Source organism: Hydractinia symbiolongicarpus, chromosome 2 (genome assembly GCF_029227915.1).
Source record: "Hydractinia symbiolongicarpus strain clone_291-10 chromosome 2, HSymV2.1, whole genome shotgun sequence".
NCBI lineage: Eukaryota > Metazoa > Cnidaria > Hydrozoa > Anthoathecata > Hydractiniidae > Hydractinia > Hydractinia symbiolongicarpus.
Window position 1 is genome coordinate 15,212,976 of NC_079876.1, and position 22,448 is coordinate 15,235,423.

A 22,448-nucleotide genomic window follows, 5' to 3' on the forward strand; every position below is an offset into this window, starting at 1 on the left:
CGGCAAGCTTTGACCGTCCAGAATAGGGTAGTCCGTCAACCTGAAGGAGTTTTTTTAACATTCTCTTGGTCGGTTTTTCTTTTTAGCTTGTAAAATAATCTAAGCAGAAGTGAGAATTTTGATCTTATAATATTAATTACATGGTGATCAACTAATCAATTTGGAATAAATTGTAGTAACGGGCTCGCCCGACCCACGGACTTTTGTTTACATAACACATCCTAATAACCACGTGAGCACAGTGTTATTGCAAATTTTTGGGGCAGACAGAGGGAGAGAAGTAACTTGGATAAACAAAACAAAGCGTAGCAGCAAGAAAATTATTGAATATTGTGTGGGTCACAAGTCTAGTATGGCTTTGTCCAAACATGTTCAAGACATAGAGGTAATTATAAATTATATTAGTTTTCGTAATACAGTTTCCAAACTTAGCCGACTAGCTAGCATTGGTTTAAAATTTTCACGTATTCTAGCTAAACTACGCTTTATTGTCTTAATCTGTGCGCAATAGACTGTTTTTTTCTTCAAAATGCTATTGGATATTATTCAAGACAGTTGGGCCGATCTTTCGCAAAGGCGAAAGTTTAATAAATTCCAGGCAGTCTTCCAAATATTTAGTGTTAAGTCACTCAACTGACCCTATCACGTGGACGCGATTCCATGTGATACTGTTTAAGCCAGTCACAAGAGCCAGTATACAAATTATTTATTTTACAGCCACCATTATAAACAAAGATTTATATGCTAAAACCTTCATAAATTCAAGACTGGATCATTCAAGAATATCTTTCTTTTCTGGCTTCATATCTTTGATATGTTTAATCTTCTGAATTTGGAAAAATATCATGTGACAATGCGTCTCCGAGAATTTTCAGACTGCAATTTCGGTCATTCAGAGTCAGAAGAACTACAGCGACAAAAAATATTCTATGCTAGATTGCCTTGCAGCCAATACTCGCCATTTACAGAGAAGCTGCTATTAAAGAAGGCACATTTGTATAATAGTGCACATTTAAGACTCAATTTTTTTGTTTTTATTCACCGAATGACTAACCCTATTTTTAGGACTCAACTCTGTGTTAGATTGTGTTAGACATATTTGAGAAGGTTATGGATAAATTTGAAATCACGTAACGTAGTTTTTTAAAACAGAACAAAACAGATTTTCTTTATCACAAAATTATTTCTATTATCAGGACATTATTTCCTGATGTACCTACCAAAAGCCCGGGGTTTTTAAATTAAGCAATTTCAGTACATTAAAAATGTATTTGCCTGATATCAAGACCTGAAACAACATGATGTGCATAGATTCAAGTTCTCTGTATAGGTTCTCAAAAAGCATGGGAGCTTTTTGAGAAAAAATAAAGATTGTATAAAAACTTTATTAAAATTAATTTGTGTACAATATTATTTTTTGCAATTATATATAACCCTCGCCTTTTATTTAAATAATTTTTGATTTGTTTAATTAACATGAATTAATGTTTTTTTATAAAAGGATTTATTGTTTTTTTGTTTAATCTTTTTTATATGAAAATATGTCTTTTTGCATACAACACTGGACATTCAATTGTTTCTCTTTTGTTAACTATATATTGGTTATAAAAACACTAACTTTAAATTTTTAAGGTAATTTAGTAACTTTAAGCAAGCTATATCTGTCTCTGCAGGATATTATGATCAATTTAAAATGATTAGCAAATGGAGATTTAAATAAAACAGAGATTTGCTAACAATACTTTATTTTTATATGTTGCCATGGTTTTAAATAATCTCACATAACATATTAGTCAGACAAAACATCAAGATGTAAACAGCCTTTGTTGTTGAGTGAAATACATTAGGCATACCCCAAAAAACATGTTTAGCCAGTCTTTAATTCACCTTTACTTGTAAACAAGTAAAGGTGAATTTTCCCTGACTGACTTTTTTCCTTTTTAAAGAAGAATTAGGAAAATTAAGAAACCAAGGCAATTCTTGAAAAAAGTGTTTTTTGTGTATTGGACTATGCTTTTTTAGAAAAAAAAAAAAAACACTTTTGGGTTTAGCCTTTCAACTTTAAGTAATGAAACATCTCTTCTCTTGTCCTTTAGGACCAGGAAATTATTTATGGTATATATTATTTATATTTGCGAAATATAATTTAGCATACACAATTTAAAAAAAAAATATTTAAGGAAACAAAATCCAAAATTTATGCAGGCAGCTTCAAATGTACCAAAAATCCCACTTTTAATTTTTGAGCATATATTTATATGAATTGTTTACACTATGTCATGGAGCTGTGCTGTTTTTTTGTGGAAACTAAAACAACACAGTGTGTATGGCTTCTGCCTGGGTATTATTTACCAAACTATTGAAGATGGAGCTACATTTGTCAACAACTTCAATGCAAACCACAATGTTAAACTAGTGGTACTTCAATACTTTCATAAACAACATGAAGTTGTGAATATTTGATGTTCACGCCCACATGTGCTTCACCTATGCCATATTTTTAACAAATCTCTAAGACTAATTAAAAGACTAGTCCCTACAAGTTCAGGTCTCAGGAGAAAAAAACATTTGCTTAAATTTTGTCCTAATGTCTAAGAATAAATACAAAAATACAAAAAATTAGCTTTAGTTTTGAGATCATATTATGCTTTATATGTAAGATAAAATCTAAAAAGTTATACTAAAGGTGTATTTTATTTTTTAACAAAACATGCACCAAAATATAAGTTTGGCATGCGAACAACTGCACAGCATCATTTTTCTTCCTGGCAAGGAGTTGGAATTTCCACTTACAGCAATTGTGGGTTGTTTATTACTTGTTTCTTAAATATAAACTAATATCAACTGAGAAGATGACACTTTGATTTATAAAGGAGCCTTTGGTAATTTGAAACTTTTGGCACCTTCAAGGCTGATAGTTAGGTGGCAGTTTTTGAAAGTTTGTTTTTCAAACTTCCCTCCATATTGTGGAAACATGATACAATAAAAAACTTTTTGATTTACTAAAATTTCTTAAATGGACCGTTTGGGGATGGAAATCTTGTGTATATCCTTAATTCATGATGGCAGCAAGTAACATGTTTGTCATACTTGAAAATTAAAGCTTTTTTCAGCTACCTATATATCTAGGACATGGAGAAAAAGATATTTTCTTAAAATAAAATAAAAGCTACTGTTCCAGTATTAAAATATCATATTATGTACAGTTTTTTATTATATTTGGTAGTTGGATACAGACCCAGTTAAGTTTATCTAAATCCTTTTAGAATCTATATTATAATACCTGTATGTTTCTGTATGTCACGCAAAATAAGAACCACAGTAGCCGTTAAACTATGGGTTTATCCACAGGTTAACGACTAGTATAAATGTATTCATGCAGTGTTCATGATAAAAGTATTACATATTACAATCTTCATATTTTATAATAAGTTACAGTATTTCATAAGCTTTCTAAAATTGGCCCACTGAACTTTTAACTCTTTGTAGAACTCAATATAACCAAATTTATGTATCAAGTGTAAAATTTTATTTTTTTAGGCAGAAGTGTCTGATTTTGCTGGAGGATTTATCAAAAATGTCTTTGGAAGTTAAAGGCTTAACATTTCATAAGTCCCCCTTGATTCTCAAGAGACCAATTAGGAAACTTGGTATTAAAATCATGAAATACCTTTTCACAAGAATTAATTTTCAGATTTCACAAGTTTTTGTCAATTTTTAGAAAATTAGTTACCATGAAAGTTATGGTGAAACTTGCTTCTTAAAATTCTTAAAATTCGTACGAAGTAATTCCCACAAAATTTGGATTTTTTTTACTGTTTTTAAAAACGATTTACACTAATTTATTCTTCTGCCGTAAAATTTATATGTGAATAGGCCTTGCCATGAGCAAATTGTGCCCCAAGCGATAAAACATTCACACAGTAGAATATATGCAAATGTTTTCGCTTACCTTTTTTTGTAACCTGTCACTTAAACATTAAACTTTAACTGTTGTAACATACATCCAGGTGATCATTTATTTTAAAAAAAATATTTTTAAAGCCACATAACTAGCTCGCTTGTGGATACCAGTGTTATGGTTTACAGTCACTATTTTAAAAAGGCTATATACTGGAACGGCTGCTATGTTTGCCACTAAATTCTAAAATATATTCTTGTTTTAAAACCCTTCTATGTAATGTTACTTCTAATTAATACTGCCAAATACTAGATTGACTGTGTATAAATAGATCTTGTGCGTGTATCTTTATTTCTTACTTTTGTTATAAAAAGACGTGTTTCTATATGTTTGTCATAACACCCTTCTGTATTATGCTTATTAATGTTACAAAAATACTATGTTGATTGTGATTTTTTTGGACATGAATTTATTTTTGCTTTTCACCCTGACAGGTTAATACTCAAGGTTATTTCCTTTCAAAAAAACAACATCAAAAACGCAATTTTATAAACATTAAAAGCCAAGAGTAAAAGAAACAATATTCTTGTTTATTTTTTTTTATTTTTAATAAATATAATTTAAATTTATTTATCACAAGGACATAAAAACTGAGTTTAATGGTATAAACAACAACAAATAAATAAAGAAAAGGTTTTTATTGCCTGAGGTAACGAGATAATGCTTGGTAATGAATTTAATCATTTGATAGTGGTGCAGAGTTTGGGGTTCACTGCTTATGAAGCTTGCCTTAAAATAGCTTTGTGTGGTGCACAAAAAGTAGTTCTAGCGTAAAATTAGAGGAAAATTGTTCATTTTTAATCAAGATTTACGCAAGCGATTTAACGCTCAGGCAATAAACATTCACATCGCTCATGATTCATGGCAAGGCCTGTTAAATTACAACGTCAGCAGTGTTTTTTTAACATCTTTTGCATAAAAGTTCTTGAAAGGAGTGCATAAATTGAGAAAAATGTCATCAATTTCTTTTTTTCGCAAAATTCACAAAATTCAATTCTCACAAAATAGTAGAACTTGCCGACTTCACAGAACATTAGTTCTTGTGTAAATTAAATTTTATCTTCATAAAAGTCGTGATGAAAATTAATTCCCTTAAAGTTACATGCCTGAAAGCTATAAAGACTTTTTATGGTGTTTTTGAAAAAGTGTAACAAAAGAGAGAATTGCCTCTCACATGTGATTTTCGTGTTTTGTGTAATGTTACTAACTAATCTTTTATTTCTTTTCAGAATCTTTTGCAACTCAATCCAAAAATAGTAACAAAAGCGAATTACGTTTCAACGCAAACAACAAAAAAGAACAGAAAATATTGGAAAAGAAATGATGATCACGCTTGTAACGTAAGTTGTTTTCTATATACAACAGGCTGTTCTTCTCCTGTATATGTTTTCTTTTATGTCGTAATTTAAAGATAGTATGAAATTGCATAAATATAGTTTTTGCCTGAAGGAAGAGCAGCAGTGTCTGAAAAAAATCTATATAGTATACGAAGGGAACAAGTCACTTTTTATCAACATAAATATTTAAGAAATGGGATATCTTTTTTCTAAGGTTGTCTTACTCCAGCAATTTGGAATCTTTAAAAAAAACAACCAGTGGATAAAAAAAGTGCCCTGTCCATCTCTGCCAAGGTTGATGTATATGTACATAGAGACTATACCAACATGGTTTCAACATTTGTTTCATTAACTTCAAAGACTTCTACATCGTATCACAAATATTTTGACAATTGTATCAAATTGTTTCAGAATTTTTCCTAATGTTTTCACAATCGTTTTATTTTTACGTAGTTTATAGAAAATCGTTTTGCAAATAAAATATAAAACATTTAATTTGTTTCATGATACGATTATGAAACGATGTGAAAAAAATATTAAAACGATTTCCATAGAATGAAAATCGTTTTAATTCGTATCAAAACTGAAGCGATCTTGGAGACGATCCCTAAGTAGGTCAGAATAATAATATTGTAACAGAAACATATAAGATATCTAAAAATCAGTCAGACAAAAATTTTGATATACTTTAATTTCTTGCACCCTAAAGAACAAAACTTTTGAATGATAGATGATAGATGTTTTTAAAGTTGTTATATTAAACGTAAAAGAATATTAATGTGAATATGCTTTCAATATGTGCATGCTAAAATAATTATAAAATGATTATAGAAAAATTTAGGTTTTGCAAATCTTTAGCCATTTGTTTCACACAATAATTTGTCCTAAGTAGGTTTAAATTATTTCATTTTTTCTTGCAGGACTGTGAAGACTTAACGAAAAATTTTGATGATATTAAACACACAACACTAAGTGAGCGAGCGGCTCTAAAGGAGGCTTCCAGGTTAGTCTGTCTGTCTCTGCAAAACAATAACCACATTAATGAGACACAAAATGTGGTATATATAGGACGGGTGAACCTGTGGATTTAGCCATGAGCCACAGACTAGCTATTTTTAATATTTTTTAATATTTTTTGTATTTTGACTTGAATATCGTATTTGTAATTTGAATATGCTTCTAAACTAACTTCAACTTATAACATGTTATTTGTTCCAGTAGCTATAATGATTATTGCCAAAAACAGTATGTATGATTTGTGTACTGTACCCTATAAATCAAAAAAACAATTTATAATTTTTAATGCTAAGATTTTCTTATCTAGATGCTTAAAATGTGCAGATGCACCATGCCAGAAAAGTTGTCCAACTCAGCTTGATATTAAAAGTTTTATTACAAGTATATCAAATAAAGTAAGTGGAATGTATAGTATTAAAGGTATTTTATGGCATACAGAAGTGTCTGGTCATAAACATAACATACATCTAACTTACATAGGACAGCTCTGGAAGTATGGCTGAATTCTTCTAAGAATTGAAATTAGGTCTGTTATTAAATCTCCCATTGTTGGGTAAAAAAACATTTTATTGTTCATGTTTTGTGTAGGATAGTTATAATTTTTTTGCAGAATTACTATGGTGCATCCAAAGCAATCTTCAGTGACAACCCACTTGGTTTAACTTGCGGCATGGTATGTCCAACAAGTGACCTGTGTGTAGGTGGTTGCAACTTATACGCATCAGAAGAAGGACCAATTAACATTGGTGGTTTGCAGCAGTTTGCTACTGAGGTGAAGTCTTTTATTTAAAGGGAAAACCCTACAAAAATTTTCAAGAAGTATGCAATTGTTTGCACCTTCAAGTAGAAGTTTCATTTTTTGTTTTTTTTTTGGCCTAAAAACCATAAACACAAAAACACACATAAAATAATGGGAAATTATTATTTTTAATGATCATTATGCGAAAAAGTATTGTGCAATCATATCGGTGTCGTGTGTTACTGTCCAAAGTGAGAAACACTCAATTAATCGAAGCATAATGAAAGCATGTTTCTGTAATGTATGCATTATTTATTTAATTATTTATTTATTTATTTTTTTGTTGTTTCACAGGTGTTCAAGAAGATGAAAATTCCACAAATAAGAGATCCAAATCTAACTCCAATCGATCAACTTCCTGAATCTTACAAAGCAAAGGTAGGAAAAGGCTTCTGTATAGTATTATATTAAGGTTAAAAAACGTGTTGACAGTTAGTCTTTATATTTTCAATAAATTAAAATTTACATAAGAGTAAAACTTTAACATTTAATTGATGGTGTGATGTTATGATTGATGGAGTAATTGAATATATTCTTTACAACGTTTTGGCCGTAGAACAGCAATTCTCAAGTTCAAATTGATGCAATCTATCGAACTTTTAATTTGTAGATATGTTAATTTTCCTGTAATTTATTTAGATTGCTTTGCTTGGATGTGGTCCAGCCTCAATAAGTTGTGCTACGTTCTTGGCACGACTTGGTTATTCAGATATTACAATATTTGAAAAAGAAAAGTATCAAGGTGGACTCAGGTTTGTTTTCACATTGAAATGTTTTCTTGAGGATGTTAGGCACAAAACTGATTCAAAATTAAGATAGTTTCAAAAATACAGAATCTCTATTGGTTGTCTCCCAAATAACCCTGCGTGCTGGGTTAGATCTTATACCATACCAACATTCTCCAATATATTCTGCTGTGTGGCAATGTGAGTACAGTCTTTCAACCATTGTTGACGTTGTCAGACACAATCACACAAATTGGAATATCATGCAAAAGTTGTAAAAAAAATTTGTTATATAGAACAGATTTTCGCTAAACTTATTTTTATTTTTATGCTTTTTGCGCATCCTGTGACCTTTTTTTTCTTTCATAAAAACTAATACTAATTGGATGTTCAAAAGTAATAATAGAATGAATTGAAAATGTAGGATTATTGTCCTTTTATAGTGACGATACTGATCTATTTACTGTTTTAGTTCAGCCGAAATCCCACAGTATCGATTGCCTTATGATGTTGTCAATTTTGAAATTGAACAGATGAAAGATTTAGGTGTGAAAGTAAGAGACACATTTTTATGAAATGAAAGTAAGAGACACATTTTTATGAAAGACTTATAGATATAAAATTCAATTACCTCAGATTTCTTACTGAATCTGAGTCCAATTTCCATGCCATCAACATTTGTTTACATTTAAAGAGATATTTTTTATTATCGAATTTGTGTTATGTCGGTTTGTTTATCATCATCGTCTTAACATTCTAGGCTTAACATTCGTTTTCCATGCTAGCAAGGGTTAGACAGCATATAAATGACTTTTCTGAAATTTATGAAACTACTTTAAAGTTATGTTACCATAACGTACCGTAATTTCGCATGTATTAAAATGTAGATTATACATGAGAAGCCTCTACATAAAGAGGGTGTGTCTGTTAAATCTCTTCGTGAGGATGGATACAAAGCAATATTTGTTGGAATAGGTAAGTCTTTCTTTTTGTTCTTTCTTTTGACTTGGATATGGCAACTCCCACCATATAATTTAATTACCACAAATGGCTCTCCTAACAAAGATATAGTATATTAATGTTTTTCTGTATACTTATTTTTGAACCTACCTGGTACAGGTTAGGATAAAATGGCTTGTGTGCGTCACCAGCTTTCCTCAGAATTGAATCATTAGTTTATCTGATTTTTTACACAATGACAGAGAACAATATACCCTTTAAATGTGCACAATCAGTTTTTGTAGAAAAAATCCTATTGACTTAAAAATTGTGGGTTTGTCCAAACAGTCCTAAATATGGTTCTTCTGACAATACTCGTGATTGAATCATTAGTTTATTCTGATTTTTTTTCACAAAATTGATGTGATCGGGTCAGTTTTTTGAGAATTTTTTTTTCACCTAAATAATGACAGATACAGATTTTAGAACTTTGCTCAGGACTGAATTATTAGTTTTTTCTGATGTTTTAAATCCAGGTAGGTCTATCTAAGTTTCGCTTGTTTTATTTTAAAATTTTATGTATTCAGGTTTTTGAAAAAATTGTTTTGTAAATTATTGCTTTTATATTCACGTTAAGTAAGTCACACTTCACAATCAGAGTTTATTCTTTCCTAAATTTATGATGTTGTTTTGATTTGCACCATTTTAGAATAATGGTGGTAAAATTTTAACTCCGCACAGTATCGCAAAAGTGGTATCAAGTGTGATTTTACTATTACTAACTTCATTTTTCTTTTTAACTGATAAATTTATTTACTATAGGTTTGCCACAACCGAAAGTTGCTCCCCAATTTCAAGATCTCAGTGTAAGAAATGGTTTTTACACTTCAAAGGATTTTCTTCCGCTTGTTTCAATGGCAAGTAAAGCTGGTAAGTATATATTGCCATGCCAATTTACTTTTTTATGTGTGTATGTATGTACTGCTACTGCTACTAAATCTCAGTGAAGCAATACCATCTTTTAAGTAAAATCAGTTTTGTCAAGGGATTAAACTAAGCCTTTATAAGTTGCCTTTTCAAAGAAGCTTGCTGATCTCAAGTTAAGTCTAAGCATTGCAGATAATGATCATGAAGTGCATATAGTAATCACTTGGAAATTCTGTTTATTTGTGCTGCCATGTATAAAAAAGAAATGTTCCTTATTTTGTTAGGTGTGTGTGGATGCAAGTCACAACTTCCGCAACTCTATGGCAATGTCATTGTATTGGGTGCAGGAGATACCGCTTTTGATTGCTGCACATCTGCTCTCCGTTGTGGTGCTCGTAGAGTCACTGTTATCTTTCGTAAAGGTTTTACTAACATTAGAGCAGTGCCAGAAGAAATGGAATTGGCACGCGAAGAGCGATGTGAATTTTTGCCATTCATGTCTCCAAAAAAAGTTCATATGAAAGGAGATCGGGTTTTTGCTATGGAGTTTCACAAAACTGAGCAGGTAAGAATGCTGGAAATATTCAGTAATTTACACAGACAGCCTTGTACATTTTGTGTCGGTTTTGAAGATTTTTTAAAGGACTTTTACTAAAATATTTGTTCTCGTTAGCTTGAAGACGGTACTTGGATTGAAGATGCTGAACAGAGCATGAAAATCAAAGCCGACTTCATTATCTCTGCATTCGGTTCAACTCTTTCTGATCCTGATGGTATGTTTTATATCAACATTATTTTACTAACTTAGCTATTAAATAAACGTGCATAAAGCAGGTTATGTTCAACAAACGCACTTTTGTAGGAAATTTTTTTTCCTTTTCCTCCGTAAGCTATCAAGTTATGTCGTAGGTAAACAAGAAAACTTTTTCAAATCATTTAAAATTCGTTATACGTCTACAATGTTCTTTTTTTTTCTTCAAGATTTTTTCTTGTTTTGTATCTGACTGCAACTACTAAGCTAATTTTTTCTCCTTTTTTACCTTCGAAAAAAACACTAGTACAAAAATTTCAATAAACAACCTCCTTGAATAAGCACTCCTTCTAAAGGCGACATTTTATAGAATCATTCAGGTGCTTATTTGAGGTTGATGGTAGTATAAAAATTTGATTATTTTTATACAGGATTGCTTAGGCAGAGACATTTAACTATCTCTATGGTAATACTCCTATTCCGTCTATGCATGGGAAAAAAAGTTGTGTTTCGGACACGCAAAATATTTTGCACTTGTAGCAAATATGACATTACGACATGCAATTTTTTTGTGGATAACGACTAGTCTATATTGTAAGCCAAAAAAGATGGCAGCTGCGAGTTGCGACGGAATGTAGATATGTAATATGCAAGGCCCTTCTTTATCTTTCTAGTCATTGCTGCACTCTCTCCATTAAAAATGAATCGTTGGGGCTTACCTGATATAAACCCTGAGACGATGGAGAGCAGCGAAGCTGATGTGTTCTGTGGAGGAGATATTGGAGGTGTGGCAAACACAACGGTGGAGTCTGTAAATGATGGAAAGCATGCGTCATGGTCAATACATCGTCACTTGCAGGTACAGAATTTTTATTGTGATGGAAAGAAAGATTGGTAAAGTCTTTTTTTTTTTTTTTTTTGTCTTAAAACTAAATGTAAGACTCTGGAAAAGACAGCGATTGTTAAAGTAATAGAAATTAAAAGATGTTAGAATACCGTATTTACATTTTGACACATGGTGTCAAAATGTAAATACGGTATTCTAACATATATATTTCTAACATATATATTCTAACATTTTATTTCAGAAAATTGCAAAAGTTGACATACCAGCTGAACCTAGCCTCCCATTATTTTGCACCCCTATTGATACAGTTGATCTCAGTGTTGACGTCTGTGGATTAAAATTCCCAAATCCGTTCGGTCTGGCTTCTGCACCACCAACCACAAGCGCAGCTATGATGAGACGTGCATATGAAGCTGGATGGGGGTTCGGGTTAACAAAAACATTTGTATTGGACAAGGTATTGTTGCATTGATTCTGACAAGTGTTGCAAATAGACGAGTTAGCTTGGTTGTTATGTTTTTCCTACTTCTCTATACATGCATCAATATGTGTCTTTTGTTTTTATTGTATAGACTAGATAGTTTCCCTGACATGACACGGATTGACTTGTAATTGTCCGGAACACCATTTTTGTAATTGAAGAACAAACTTCGTAACCATTCCACTACAAACACCTCTACCATCCTTGTGATTCAGAAGCAAACTTCGTAACCATTCCACCACAAACACCTCTACCATCCTTGTGATTCAGAAGCAAACTTCGTAACCATTCCACCACATGCCCCAGCGTTGCGTAGTAAAAAGTTGTTAATGTCGGTTAAACCTTTCAAATGTAAATTATTATTTTTCTTAGGATTATATCACTAACGTTTCACCTCGTATTGTTCGGGGAAGTACTTCAGGACATATGTATGGACCTGGTCAAGGCTCGTTTCTAAATATAGAATTAGTTAGTGAGAAATCTGCAGCGTACTGGTGTCAATGCATAACAGAACTTGTGAAAGACTTTCCTAACCAGGTAGACTTATATGTTTTTTCCCCGATTTCTGGTCTATTATATGAAGCATTATGATATAGCACAGCTGCTATTAGACAATGTTTACATTTTATTTCTGTTTCACGACATGGTTTACACAACATGTATTTTCAAATTTGTTTTGTTTTCATTTAACCTAACGTTTGGCTGGTTATTTAGATTCTGATTGCTAGCATTATGTGTGGGTATTCAAAAGAAGATTGGACCGAGCTAGCTCAAATGACTGAAAAGACAGGAGCGCATGCGTTGGAATTGAATTTGTCCTGCCCACACGGTATGGGGGAGAAGGGGATGGGTTTGGCGTGTGGTCAAGATGCTTCGTTGGTTCGAAATATTTGCAAATGGGTTCGCGCTGCTGTCAAGATACCATTTTTTGCAAAGCTTACTCCCAATGTTACAAACATTGTCGACATTGCCACAGCTGCGAAAGAGGGTCAGTTTTTTTAGTTTTATTGCCAGTGTTGTGAAACTTCAATACTAAGCGAGGTAATAGAATTTGGAAAAACCTAACACCCTAAGCGTTGCCATTAGCAGAACGAGCACTTCCAGTATTAATAGCACCATTTGGATTACCTAAAAGACTTAGCCAGTCTATCTATCTATTATACCAGAAAACTATGTTAAATTGGTAGTATCTTTGTACAGTATTAAACTTCAATAAAGGTTTAAAACGATAAAAATTTAGTAATATATTACACTGTAGCCATTTTTATAATTCAGGAGGAGCTGATGGTGTTACAGCAACAAACACTGTCTCAGGCTTGATGCACTTGAACGTCGATGGTTCTCCATGGCCTGGGGTAGGCAAAAGTAAGCGAACAACCTATGGTGGTGTCTCTGGAAATGCCATTCGACCAATCGCATTGAGAGCTGTTTCTGCTGTTGCTCGTGCATTGCCAGGCTTTCCGATTCTTGCAACTGGTGGGATTGACTCAGCTGATTCGGCGCTGCAGTTTTTACATGCTGGTGCTTCTGTTGTTCAGGTGAACTTTCTAACATGGTTGGACATGGACTTCGTGCTAGAAGTACACGGAATAGCGTTTTTATTTTGTTGGCGTCAATCGTTGTTTATTTTATCTCTGAGCCAATCTAAAAACGTGGGTTTTGTAATCGAAAACGCCATTATAATCGCACCTCTAATCATACCGATAATCTTCGTCTAAGTAAATTCCAATACTTCGTGCTAACACGCAGGCCAGAATGCACGAAATATTGGTGCGGGGAATATATACGACTAGTCAATGGCCCGTGGAAAAATCCACGGGTTCGCCCGTTCTTTTTATACTGCAATGCGTGTGCTTCGCTACCTACCTCGGTACCATTTCGCGTGACAGACAGACGCATACGGGTATTATAATATAGATATATCATTAGCCCATGGGATTTTTCACGGGCTAATGACTAGTATCAAATATTTTCTACACGTCAGAAACAACTGTCGCAATTGCTGCAAAGCTTCGATGTTTTCGATTATGTATTCTAGATTTGCAGTGCAGTACAAAATCAAGACTTCACTCTCATCTCTGATTACACGACTGGATTGCAGTGTTTACTTTACATGTCGTCTTGTGATGAGTTCTCTGGATGGAATGGTCAGAGTGAACCCACGGCTAGACATCAAAAGGGAAAACCAGTACCAAAAATTAATGACATTGTTGGAAAGGTAATTTTACGTACAATGGAATATCTCTATCTCAAACTCACAAAAAGAGAGTAGTCGAGATAGAGAGATTCCACTGATTCCACTTTGGATAATTAATTTGTAATCGTTGAAATCCCGTATGATTGAGTTTAAGCTCGGTAATCCGATTAAATTTTTGTTCTGTAGTTTATATTAATTTTGTGTTAGGTAGAATCTGATTAATTTTCTGTTCGGTAAAGTATGATTGAGTTTACGCTCGGTAATCCGATTAAATTTGTCTTTTGTAGTTTATATTAATTTTGTATTAGGTAAAGTCTGATTTATTTTGTGTTCGGTAAAGTTTGATTAATTTTTTGTTCCGTGAATTTGATTGATTTTATATTCTGTAGTTTAATTAATTTTGTATTCAGGAAAATCCATCTTAAATTTTTTTCGAGGAAATTCGATTAATTTTGTGTTTTGTGAAATTCGATTAATTTTGTGTTTTTTTTGTGAAATTCGATTAATTTTTTGTTTTGTGAAATTCGATTAATTTTGTGTTTTGTGAAATTCGATTAATTTTTTGTTCGTTCAAGTTTGATTGTCTTTTTTTGCGCAGTAAAATCTGATTAATTTTGCGTTTAGTAAAGGTCGATTAACTATAAGCAAGTTCTTAAGTAAATAGTTCCGATTCCGTGGTAATCCTCATGTTGTTCTGGCAAGTCTAAGTTTTAATGTGATTTGAACACTCCATTACTAACAACTTTCTTCTGAATTAGGGTTTGCCACATTTTGGTGAATTCAAACGAAAGCGAAAAGAACTTATTGCGGAAAATAAGAAAAACAGCGATTTACTTGCAAACGAGTTGATGCCACAGGAAGTACGGCCAGGTGTGGTGCCTAAGAAAGAAATTCCAAAAGTTCAGGTAAGTGTGGTCATGCAACGCGACATTAATAGAAGACGAGCTTATAAACCATAATGGACAAATGAAGCGAATTAAGACAAGGTGCGAAACGTACTAAGCAGAAACACATATCAGGTCAATATACTAGTAATCTTTGTCGGCAGGGGCTAAAATATTTTCATTCGGTAAGTTTAGCATGGCCATATAGTACGGAACTGCTAATTTGAGCACATAGCCTGATCGAATGAACAAACGAGTGTTCGAAATAAGTTGTTTTTTTATAAATCAAGAAACCAAGAAATTTGTTTGGAATAAAATAGTTCCAGCAGAAGAACACCATTGGTGCAAAAAAACGTCTATTTGCTAATGAGAGTCGTTTGTGTTTTCTGATGTTAACACCTTGAAATGTTATAAAGCTGCATGGGACGGGAGTTTTTCTTTTGTTTGTTAAGAAAAAAATACTTGCCAGCAATTGGACGCTGATGTCATGACGTCACATTCACACATTCATAAAGTTTTAATTATTCACCTTTTCTGATACTTAATTTTTAATTATTTAATCCCATACAAGATATTTAAAATATTTATAAACAAAATCCTTTACTCAGCAAATCTATATCTCTATTTTCTTTATTCTTTGCCCAGTTTTTTCACACAAGTTGTTCTTAAAAATAATTACAATACCCCCTTGTTTCTTTTCATGTTCTGCTAAGTTTGCCGAAACATTTTGCTAATTTTTAGGGGGTTATGTTTGCAAGTGAATAATTTATAATTTGTTAAACAACCTCTTTGCTTTCTCTATTCTTAATGATGTGATTTAATTTGGTTGAACATTATTATCGGGACGTGTGCTCAACCGTGTGAAGAGAAAATAACATCGGCTTATCTCAAGATTTATTGTTGTTCTCACCGCTTCTAGTTATTACTCCAAACCACGCTAATTGTCGTTTCCGCGCATGGAAACATACCGTATTTTTTTCGTCACTACTATCTTTTTTACAGCCTACATTTTGACAAGTATCGAAGCTGTTAAATGCTTTGTTTACTACTGTCCGATCCTATGACGCTTGACGTATGCGCGTGACGGATGTGATAGAGGACTAGGTTACTTTTGTTATTTATTAATTTATTTTATTCAGCATGATTATTCATGAAATCTAAAGTATTAGTTTTTTAAAGTACGGTTTAGTATTTTTTGTGAAGGCTCATTGTCCACCTATTTTTATGAGAAGCATAAGCACTTTCCATTTCCATCATAATTTGTTGTTTGTTTAGAAAGTTATAGTTATATGTATATACATATGCGTGTCCACATACCCATGCAATATATCACCTCTTATCATGACACTTCATTTGTGGCTATGTCTTTACTCCTTCCTGACAATGTATGCCCTCGGCAACTCCCTCCCAACTATGTCCTCCATCAGCAACTCCTTCCCTGCTAAATGTGTTCTCCCTCAGCAACTTCCTCTTTTCTAGCTATGTCCTCCCTCAACAGCTTCCTTTCTGCTAAATGTGTCCTCACGCAGCAACTCCCTCCCTGCTAAATGTGTCCTCCTTTGGCAACTTCCTCTCTTCTAACTATCTTCTTTCTTAGCAACTCCCTCCTTCCTAATTATGTCCTCTCGCTTAACTAGGTCCTTCCTCAGACCAAACAGAAGTAACAAGTTGCTTAGCTGTTTAATATGCCAGAAGTTGTCCTTTTTTTCACGGCGTCGAAACTCAGGGCGTTCAGAATAGGGTTTGGGTTGACATAGGGTTCAATCCTCCTTCGTCTATCTGTCCGTTAATATTTTTTCCTGCAACGTATACTTGATTCAGAAACTCGACTCGTTAGACTTTTTTTTAAAGTCCTGCAACAGTCCAGTAGTGATGATCTAAATTGTATGTTTAGGATGTAATCGGGCGTGCATTAAAACATATTGGAACGTATGGCGATTTGACGCATAAAGAGCAAGTTGTCGCTTTGATTGACGAAGAGATGTGCATCAATTGTGGCAAGTGTTACATGACGTGCAACGATTCAGGTTACCAAGCCATCACATTCGATCCGGATACTCACTTACCGCACATTACTGACGACTGCACTGGCTGCACTTTGTGTGTGAGCGTGTGTCCAATCATTGGTAAGTGTGACCCCTAATCTTCTGTCCCACTTTTAGTTTAAACGTCTTAAGAGGCATGGTTCCCATTAAAGTCATTGAACGCTTGACCATTGGCGCTCAATATGTTCAATTTGTGCTAAATTAAAAATGGTAGCGTTTTCTGAGTTTTTATTGGTTGTTAAAAATGTTGTTCAAGCTGCCAAGAAATAGCCGTCACGGCCAGAAAAAATGATGAGATGTCAAACGCTTGGAAATTTTATTTTGTAACAGGAGCCTAAGTTCCTAATTATAAACTGTTCTGGAACGCTTGCAAAGAAACAGATTCACGACACCTAGTAACAGCTATTACTGGTAATAACCGGTAAAATGCTGACATTTTTGATCTTCAATTCTTCCTGTTACAAAAAACCTTTCAGATATATTAGTTTGGTTCTAACGGGGTAGAACATGTAGTAGCAGTCCAAACAAGCGAATAGATCGAAACAAGCGGAGATGGTGTGGTTGTATCGTATTCATCTTGTAATCATAAGGTTTCAGGTTCCACTCCAAACTCTGGTGCACTGTAAATGTAGTGTTGTCAGCCCATTTAGAACCATCTACTGACCGCTAATCGACGTGTGGCAGGCAAGCAAGTTAGAGCAATGCTTTACGTGTCTCGGACGGTAATGTAACAGTTTTAGTTGGACGGGAGGAAGAGCCAGCCGTTCGGATGGAATCCCCAAGGAAATGAAAACCTCCTGTTACTTCAAAAGTCATTTTTTGTAGCTCTTAAGGTTCTCAGTTCTTTAGTTGTACCTGAAGAATTGCGGGATTACTCTCCACCGTTGTGGTTTTAATTATTTCCTTAATTATCTTCAACGCATACTTTTAGATTGCATAACGATGGTGGAGAGACCTGATCCTTATAATCCGAATCGTGGAATATCACTAAAACTGAATGTTTAATTTTGAAAGCATCGCCTTTATGTAACCTCCATATAATCGACCAAATGTAACATCCATATAATCCACCAATTATTATAGATATGTACACTCATAATTTAGGGAAATGTAATAAATTGATATATATATTCAAAGTGTTTTGTTTTGGTTCATAGAAGTTGTATACGTTATAATAAAGCTTGATTATTTTTTATAATTTCTTCAAGTTCCTAATTATTTTACTTCCAATAAGGATGATTCTAATACTTTGGAATGCAGTGGATAAATTAGACTTTTTTTGTACCATGACATATGCTTAACCTAGATTTTTATTACCATTCCTTTTTTTAAAAAGTTTGCACTTCTAAGATTTGATTCAAAGTTCACAGTATAAACGTCTTTTTTTTTATAAGAAACACCATTTCGAGTTCAGCCTCAATATTAGATTGAAAGCAAGTCTCCTGAAAATTTGCGGTGTGATACTCCTTTAAAATGATTTTCAACACAAGACCTGTTAATCTGTTCATAAACCTTTTTAATTTTTGTTAGCAGTTGACTTTTAACCTATAATCTCAGTCTCAGATTAAAATATATGGTATGTTACATATAAATACGTTCTGTTTTGGTATTTACAGTGATTTTTTCCGTATTTATTCTCACCAACCTCTTCACTGCGATTTCAACTAAGAAATATGTCTTGATTACTTTTTTTTATTTACGCGCCATTTTAGTCTCGATTATTATTTTTTGGCATAACTGTTGTGATTTTGTTGTGATTTTTTTATAGTTTACAAAATATGGTTTGATACACAATTCAAATTACACTACTTTGTTTAGTGAAAATGAACTTCTAGAAGATGCTCTCACAAGTTTTGCCAACCTCCTCCCTAAACTATTTTACTGTTCCTGGCAATTTAAATTTGCATATCCACGTACACCTGGAAAATAAAATCATTGCCTTAAGACGGGTATTTTTTTGACCGATTTGATGGAATTATGTTTTATTCGTTATTAAAAAACATTTTTATTAGTCAACCAAAAACACGTGTTAAACATCATGTTTTGCGAGTATTTTTAAACAAACATCAGAAAAAATTAAATTTTTATATCGAATTTTCCATCTGTAATTTTTCTTAGGCTTTTTACATTCAGGCGGAATCTAACTTTGTACCCATGGCCCTTCCTCTTTATATCGGAGACAATGCGAGGTCTTAAGGATTAGGTTGACTAGATGTACATGAAAACTTAAAACTAATCATAAAATCTCTTACCCAGTCCACACATCCTATTAATAACACTTATGAAGCTAAAAGGTATGGAAACAAGGTTGAAAACGAACACTTAATTATTCATTAATTACGAAATTTGGATTTTTTTATTTTGACGCGTTTCCGAGGAAGACATCTGTTGAAAATAAAGTGATCAAGTGTGCTTCTCTCCACCGCCGCTGTTTTTTCCGAATATAAATTTTTCATCAGAATCTCTTTATTATTTGCATGTAATTTACTTACTTGGGTTGTTGATTACATGAAGGATGTGTATCGCTAAGAACTGCTTTTGCGAGGATTTAAATTTGTGCGTTTTAAGTTCGCGCACCCATATTAAATATATTTGCGCCGTCATAAAATGGAGTACATTGTTGTCATTGGACGTTACACATCAACAGCTTCATTTGCTGGTATTAACACCTTGAATAATTTGACTTCTGTTTGAATGTAATGCGGACTGGGTTATTGAGAATTGACTTGTTTGTAACTTGTGAATATGTTCAAACAGGTAGTCAGTGTAAATAGTACTGAGTGTACCCAGTGCATATAAATTTTAAATTGAACTTGTTTGAAGTTGATTTGACAAATGTTATAAAATTGACTTTGATCATAAATGTACTCTTGTTTTCATGGGAGGGTCGATTTTCAAAAAATAAGTTATTTCAGCTCGTTCACCATCTTTCGTCGCAATAGATTTGTGGATTTATGCACCTTTGAACTCATCGTAGTTAACGCACACACACACTTGTTGTGTGTCTTTGTTTTACCTTCTTTATTTATATTACAGAATATCCAAAATAAAGTTGACTTATATAGAAAAAAAAAAATTTTGGATCTTTTTATGTTAAAAATTATTCACATTTTTAAAATATGCACATCAAGCAATCTCGACCCGAGGTGTCTTTTTGACACGGGGACGTATTGCCGTCCCGAATGTCAGAAAGATACAAGATACCCTGGGTAAGAGGTTGCACATCCAGGGGCGGACAAAAAAATAACGTTACGCTAATTCAAATACACTGAGGTAGCAGTAAGTTTACCATCCTCTACGATGGAGCTCATCTGTGAGTTTAAATGGAGGATCTCTATGATTGCTATCCTGTGAAAACAAAAGAAATTGAAGAAAGAACATGAGATAATTTCAACACAAAGAACGATAAGAACTTTCTTTTCAGTATATGATCAATCCGATATTGGGAAAAAAAGACGAACACCCCTATGTAGGGTCTGAATTTTTTGATACGAAACGCAGACGAAGGTGAGATGATAATGGATATTTTGACTCTTTGTTAACATTTATGTATCCCCTATTTGTATGTTGTCCGTTTTAATTTTTGTTTGTTTGTTTACTTTTTTAGCAGAGTAGATCATATTATAAAAGTTCAGCCATACGAAATAGGTTGAATAGGGTCGACGAGACATAGGTGTAAAAAAATCAATTTTTATTTAACTAAAGCCGCTGTTTTTCATCCTTTCCAAGAATCTTGAAAACCTTATTATACAAGCACAAGGATAACGAGTAAGCTGCTAGTGTAATGTGAACTTCCCGTCGCTATTTATGCCTTTCCTAATTACCAATTAAAAAAAGAGGTTCTGGGAACGAGGTTGGGTCACATCACCGTTCATTTTTTTGGCTAAAAGTACCATTTGCTTCGCCTCTCTTGCTGTTAACAACAACGGTTGTATAATCAGCCAAACCAGTACTAATGTGCAATTGTAGTCTGATCAATTCCTGGACATTCAGTATAAAAATCACTATAGACATAGCACTGTGATTCCATATTTTACAAATATTTGTTTGTTCGCTACTTTCTATTCGGTATATTGCACAACTCTCGGGGTACTATTCGCAACCTTAAATTCCACAATCTTTAACCTTGCCCCAGGGGCTTGTGGCGTGTTTTGATAAGGGAGAGGGTTAAAATCTTTACTTTTGCAAACAAATTTCGTCCTTAAAGTAACACCTATCTCCGTTTTAGATGACGAAGAAACTTCAAAATGGCGCATATGTTGATCGACGACTGTTTCAGTCCAGCACATGCTTCGCACGATAAAAAACGCACGACTCGATTCTACGGTATTAAGTTTATCGAATCGAAAATGAACGATAACAAGCATTCTAAGTCACCATCATGTGGTCAAATCACCTTGCTAAACCCACGACAATACTTTCGTGAGGTGTATGGTCCTTTCCTTTGTACATTACTAGTAACATCCGTTTTAACCATAATATTAGGCGCATCACTAGCTTTGGCAGGTTATTATGTACCTCGCTTAACAATCGAGTCCTTGATGGAAGAGAAAATAACTGAAGAAGAAGCTATAGTTACAGTTCTAGCCCATGATAAAACAATCCACGGTTTACGTGTTGCCGGGGTGGTATTGTTAACTGTCGGATGTATCGGTTTGTTGGTGCTTATATTGACTCCGCTGATATTTCTCCACCGCAGTGATTATCACGCTTTGCCTTCAAGTACTCCTACGTCGCATGCTCGTGTTACCAACAATAACAAAGCATCTAATAGAACGGATCCTAAGTTACATTACACGGTAATCAAGCAACATATACAACCACGAAAGCAATCTAGACCTTCCAAGAAGTTTCATCACCATCATCGACCTAGTTATGACCAAGGTTTCTTATCTCCGGAGCTTAATAGGGGTCCAATTTTTGTTAGCGATGAAACACGTAGAATAGGCGATCACAAACAGGGAAGATTTGATATCGATGTTAAGCTCAAATCAGACATGCTAGAGCGAGATCGTTCCGCAAGTTACACAAAAGGCTTAGAGCCAGATTTCACTAGAACTCCAGTAAAGGCAGGAAGTTTTCATTGCTTGCATTGAACTCAGTTTCTTCTCCATGTAACATCATCTTTATTCTCCACTTGATATTACCAGTTTGCTGTAGACTGTTTTTATTCAAGCTGATATTCCCCCCCCCCCTTCCCCCGTAGTCTATACATCACACAACCTCGTCCCCAGGCTCGTAGCGCTATTGACATGAAGAAGGAACGATGGCAAAAGACGTATCCTGGAATGGACTTGCTATTGTCGTTTTTATTAAAAACCAATCCCTCTCCACATTCCTTTATAACGTCCTGCGTAAGGGAGTAAGCACTAAAGTGGTTCACAAATGCTTATGTTATACAGGGGTTGTAAAATTTTCCATATAATCATATTAGCAACGTACAACCTCGTCCCCAGAGTTTCTTGTCTTCTTTACAGGGCCGGTGGCGAAAAAACGTCAACAAACCTGACTGTAAGCATTCAAGGAAGCGAACAAAAG

The 22,448-nt window shown here is 33.7% G+C and overlaps 1 protein-coding gene across 1 annotated transcript; it reads left to right on the top strand.

Annotated features, from left to right (window-relative positions):
- Window positions 1-34: 34 nt before the first annotated feature.
- Window positions 35-22,069, top strand: LOC130629619 (dihydropyrimidine dehydrogenase [NADP(+)]-like). Its single transcript, XM_057442888.1, has 22 exons — window positions 35-385; window positions 5,191-5,301; window positions 6,219-6,301; window positions 6,623-6,710; window positions 6,926-7,087; window positions 7,409-7,492; window positions 7,754-7,866; window positions 8,312-8,393; window positions 8,727-8,814; window positions 9,601-9,708; window positions 9,990-10,270; window positions 10,379-10,478; window positions 11,131-11,315; window positions 11,545-11,760; window positions 12,157-12,321; window positions 12,499-12,772; window positions 13,060-13,322; window positions 13,823-14,002; window positions 14,740-14,886; window positions 16,760-16,991; window positions 17,842-20,417; window positions 21,139-22,069. Exons 1-21 carry the CDS (start codon window positions 353-355, stop codon window positions 17,913-17,915), a joined length of 3,069 nt encoding a protein of 1,022 aa, XP_057298871.1. The 5' UTR covers window positions 35-352; the 3' UTR covers window positions 17,916-20,417; window positions 21,139-22,069.
- Window positions 22,070-22,448: the final 379 nt, after the last annotated feature.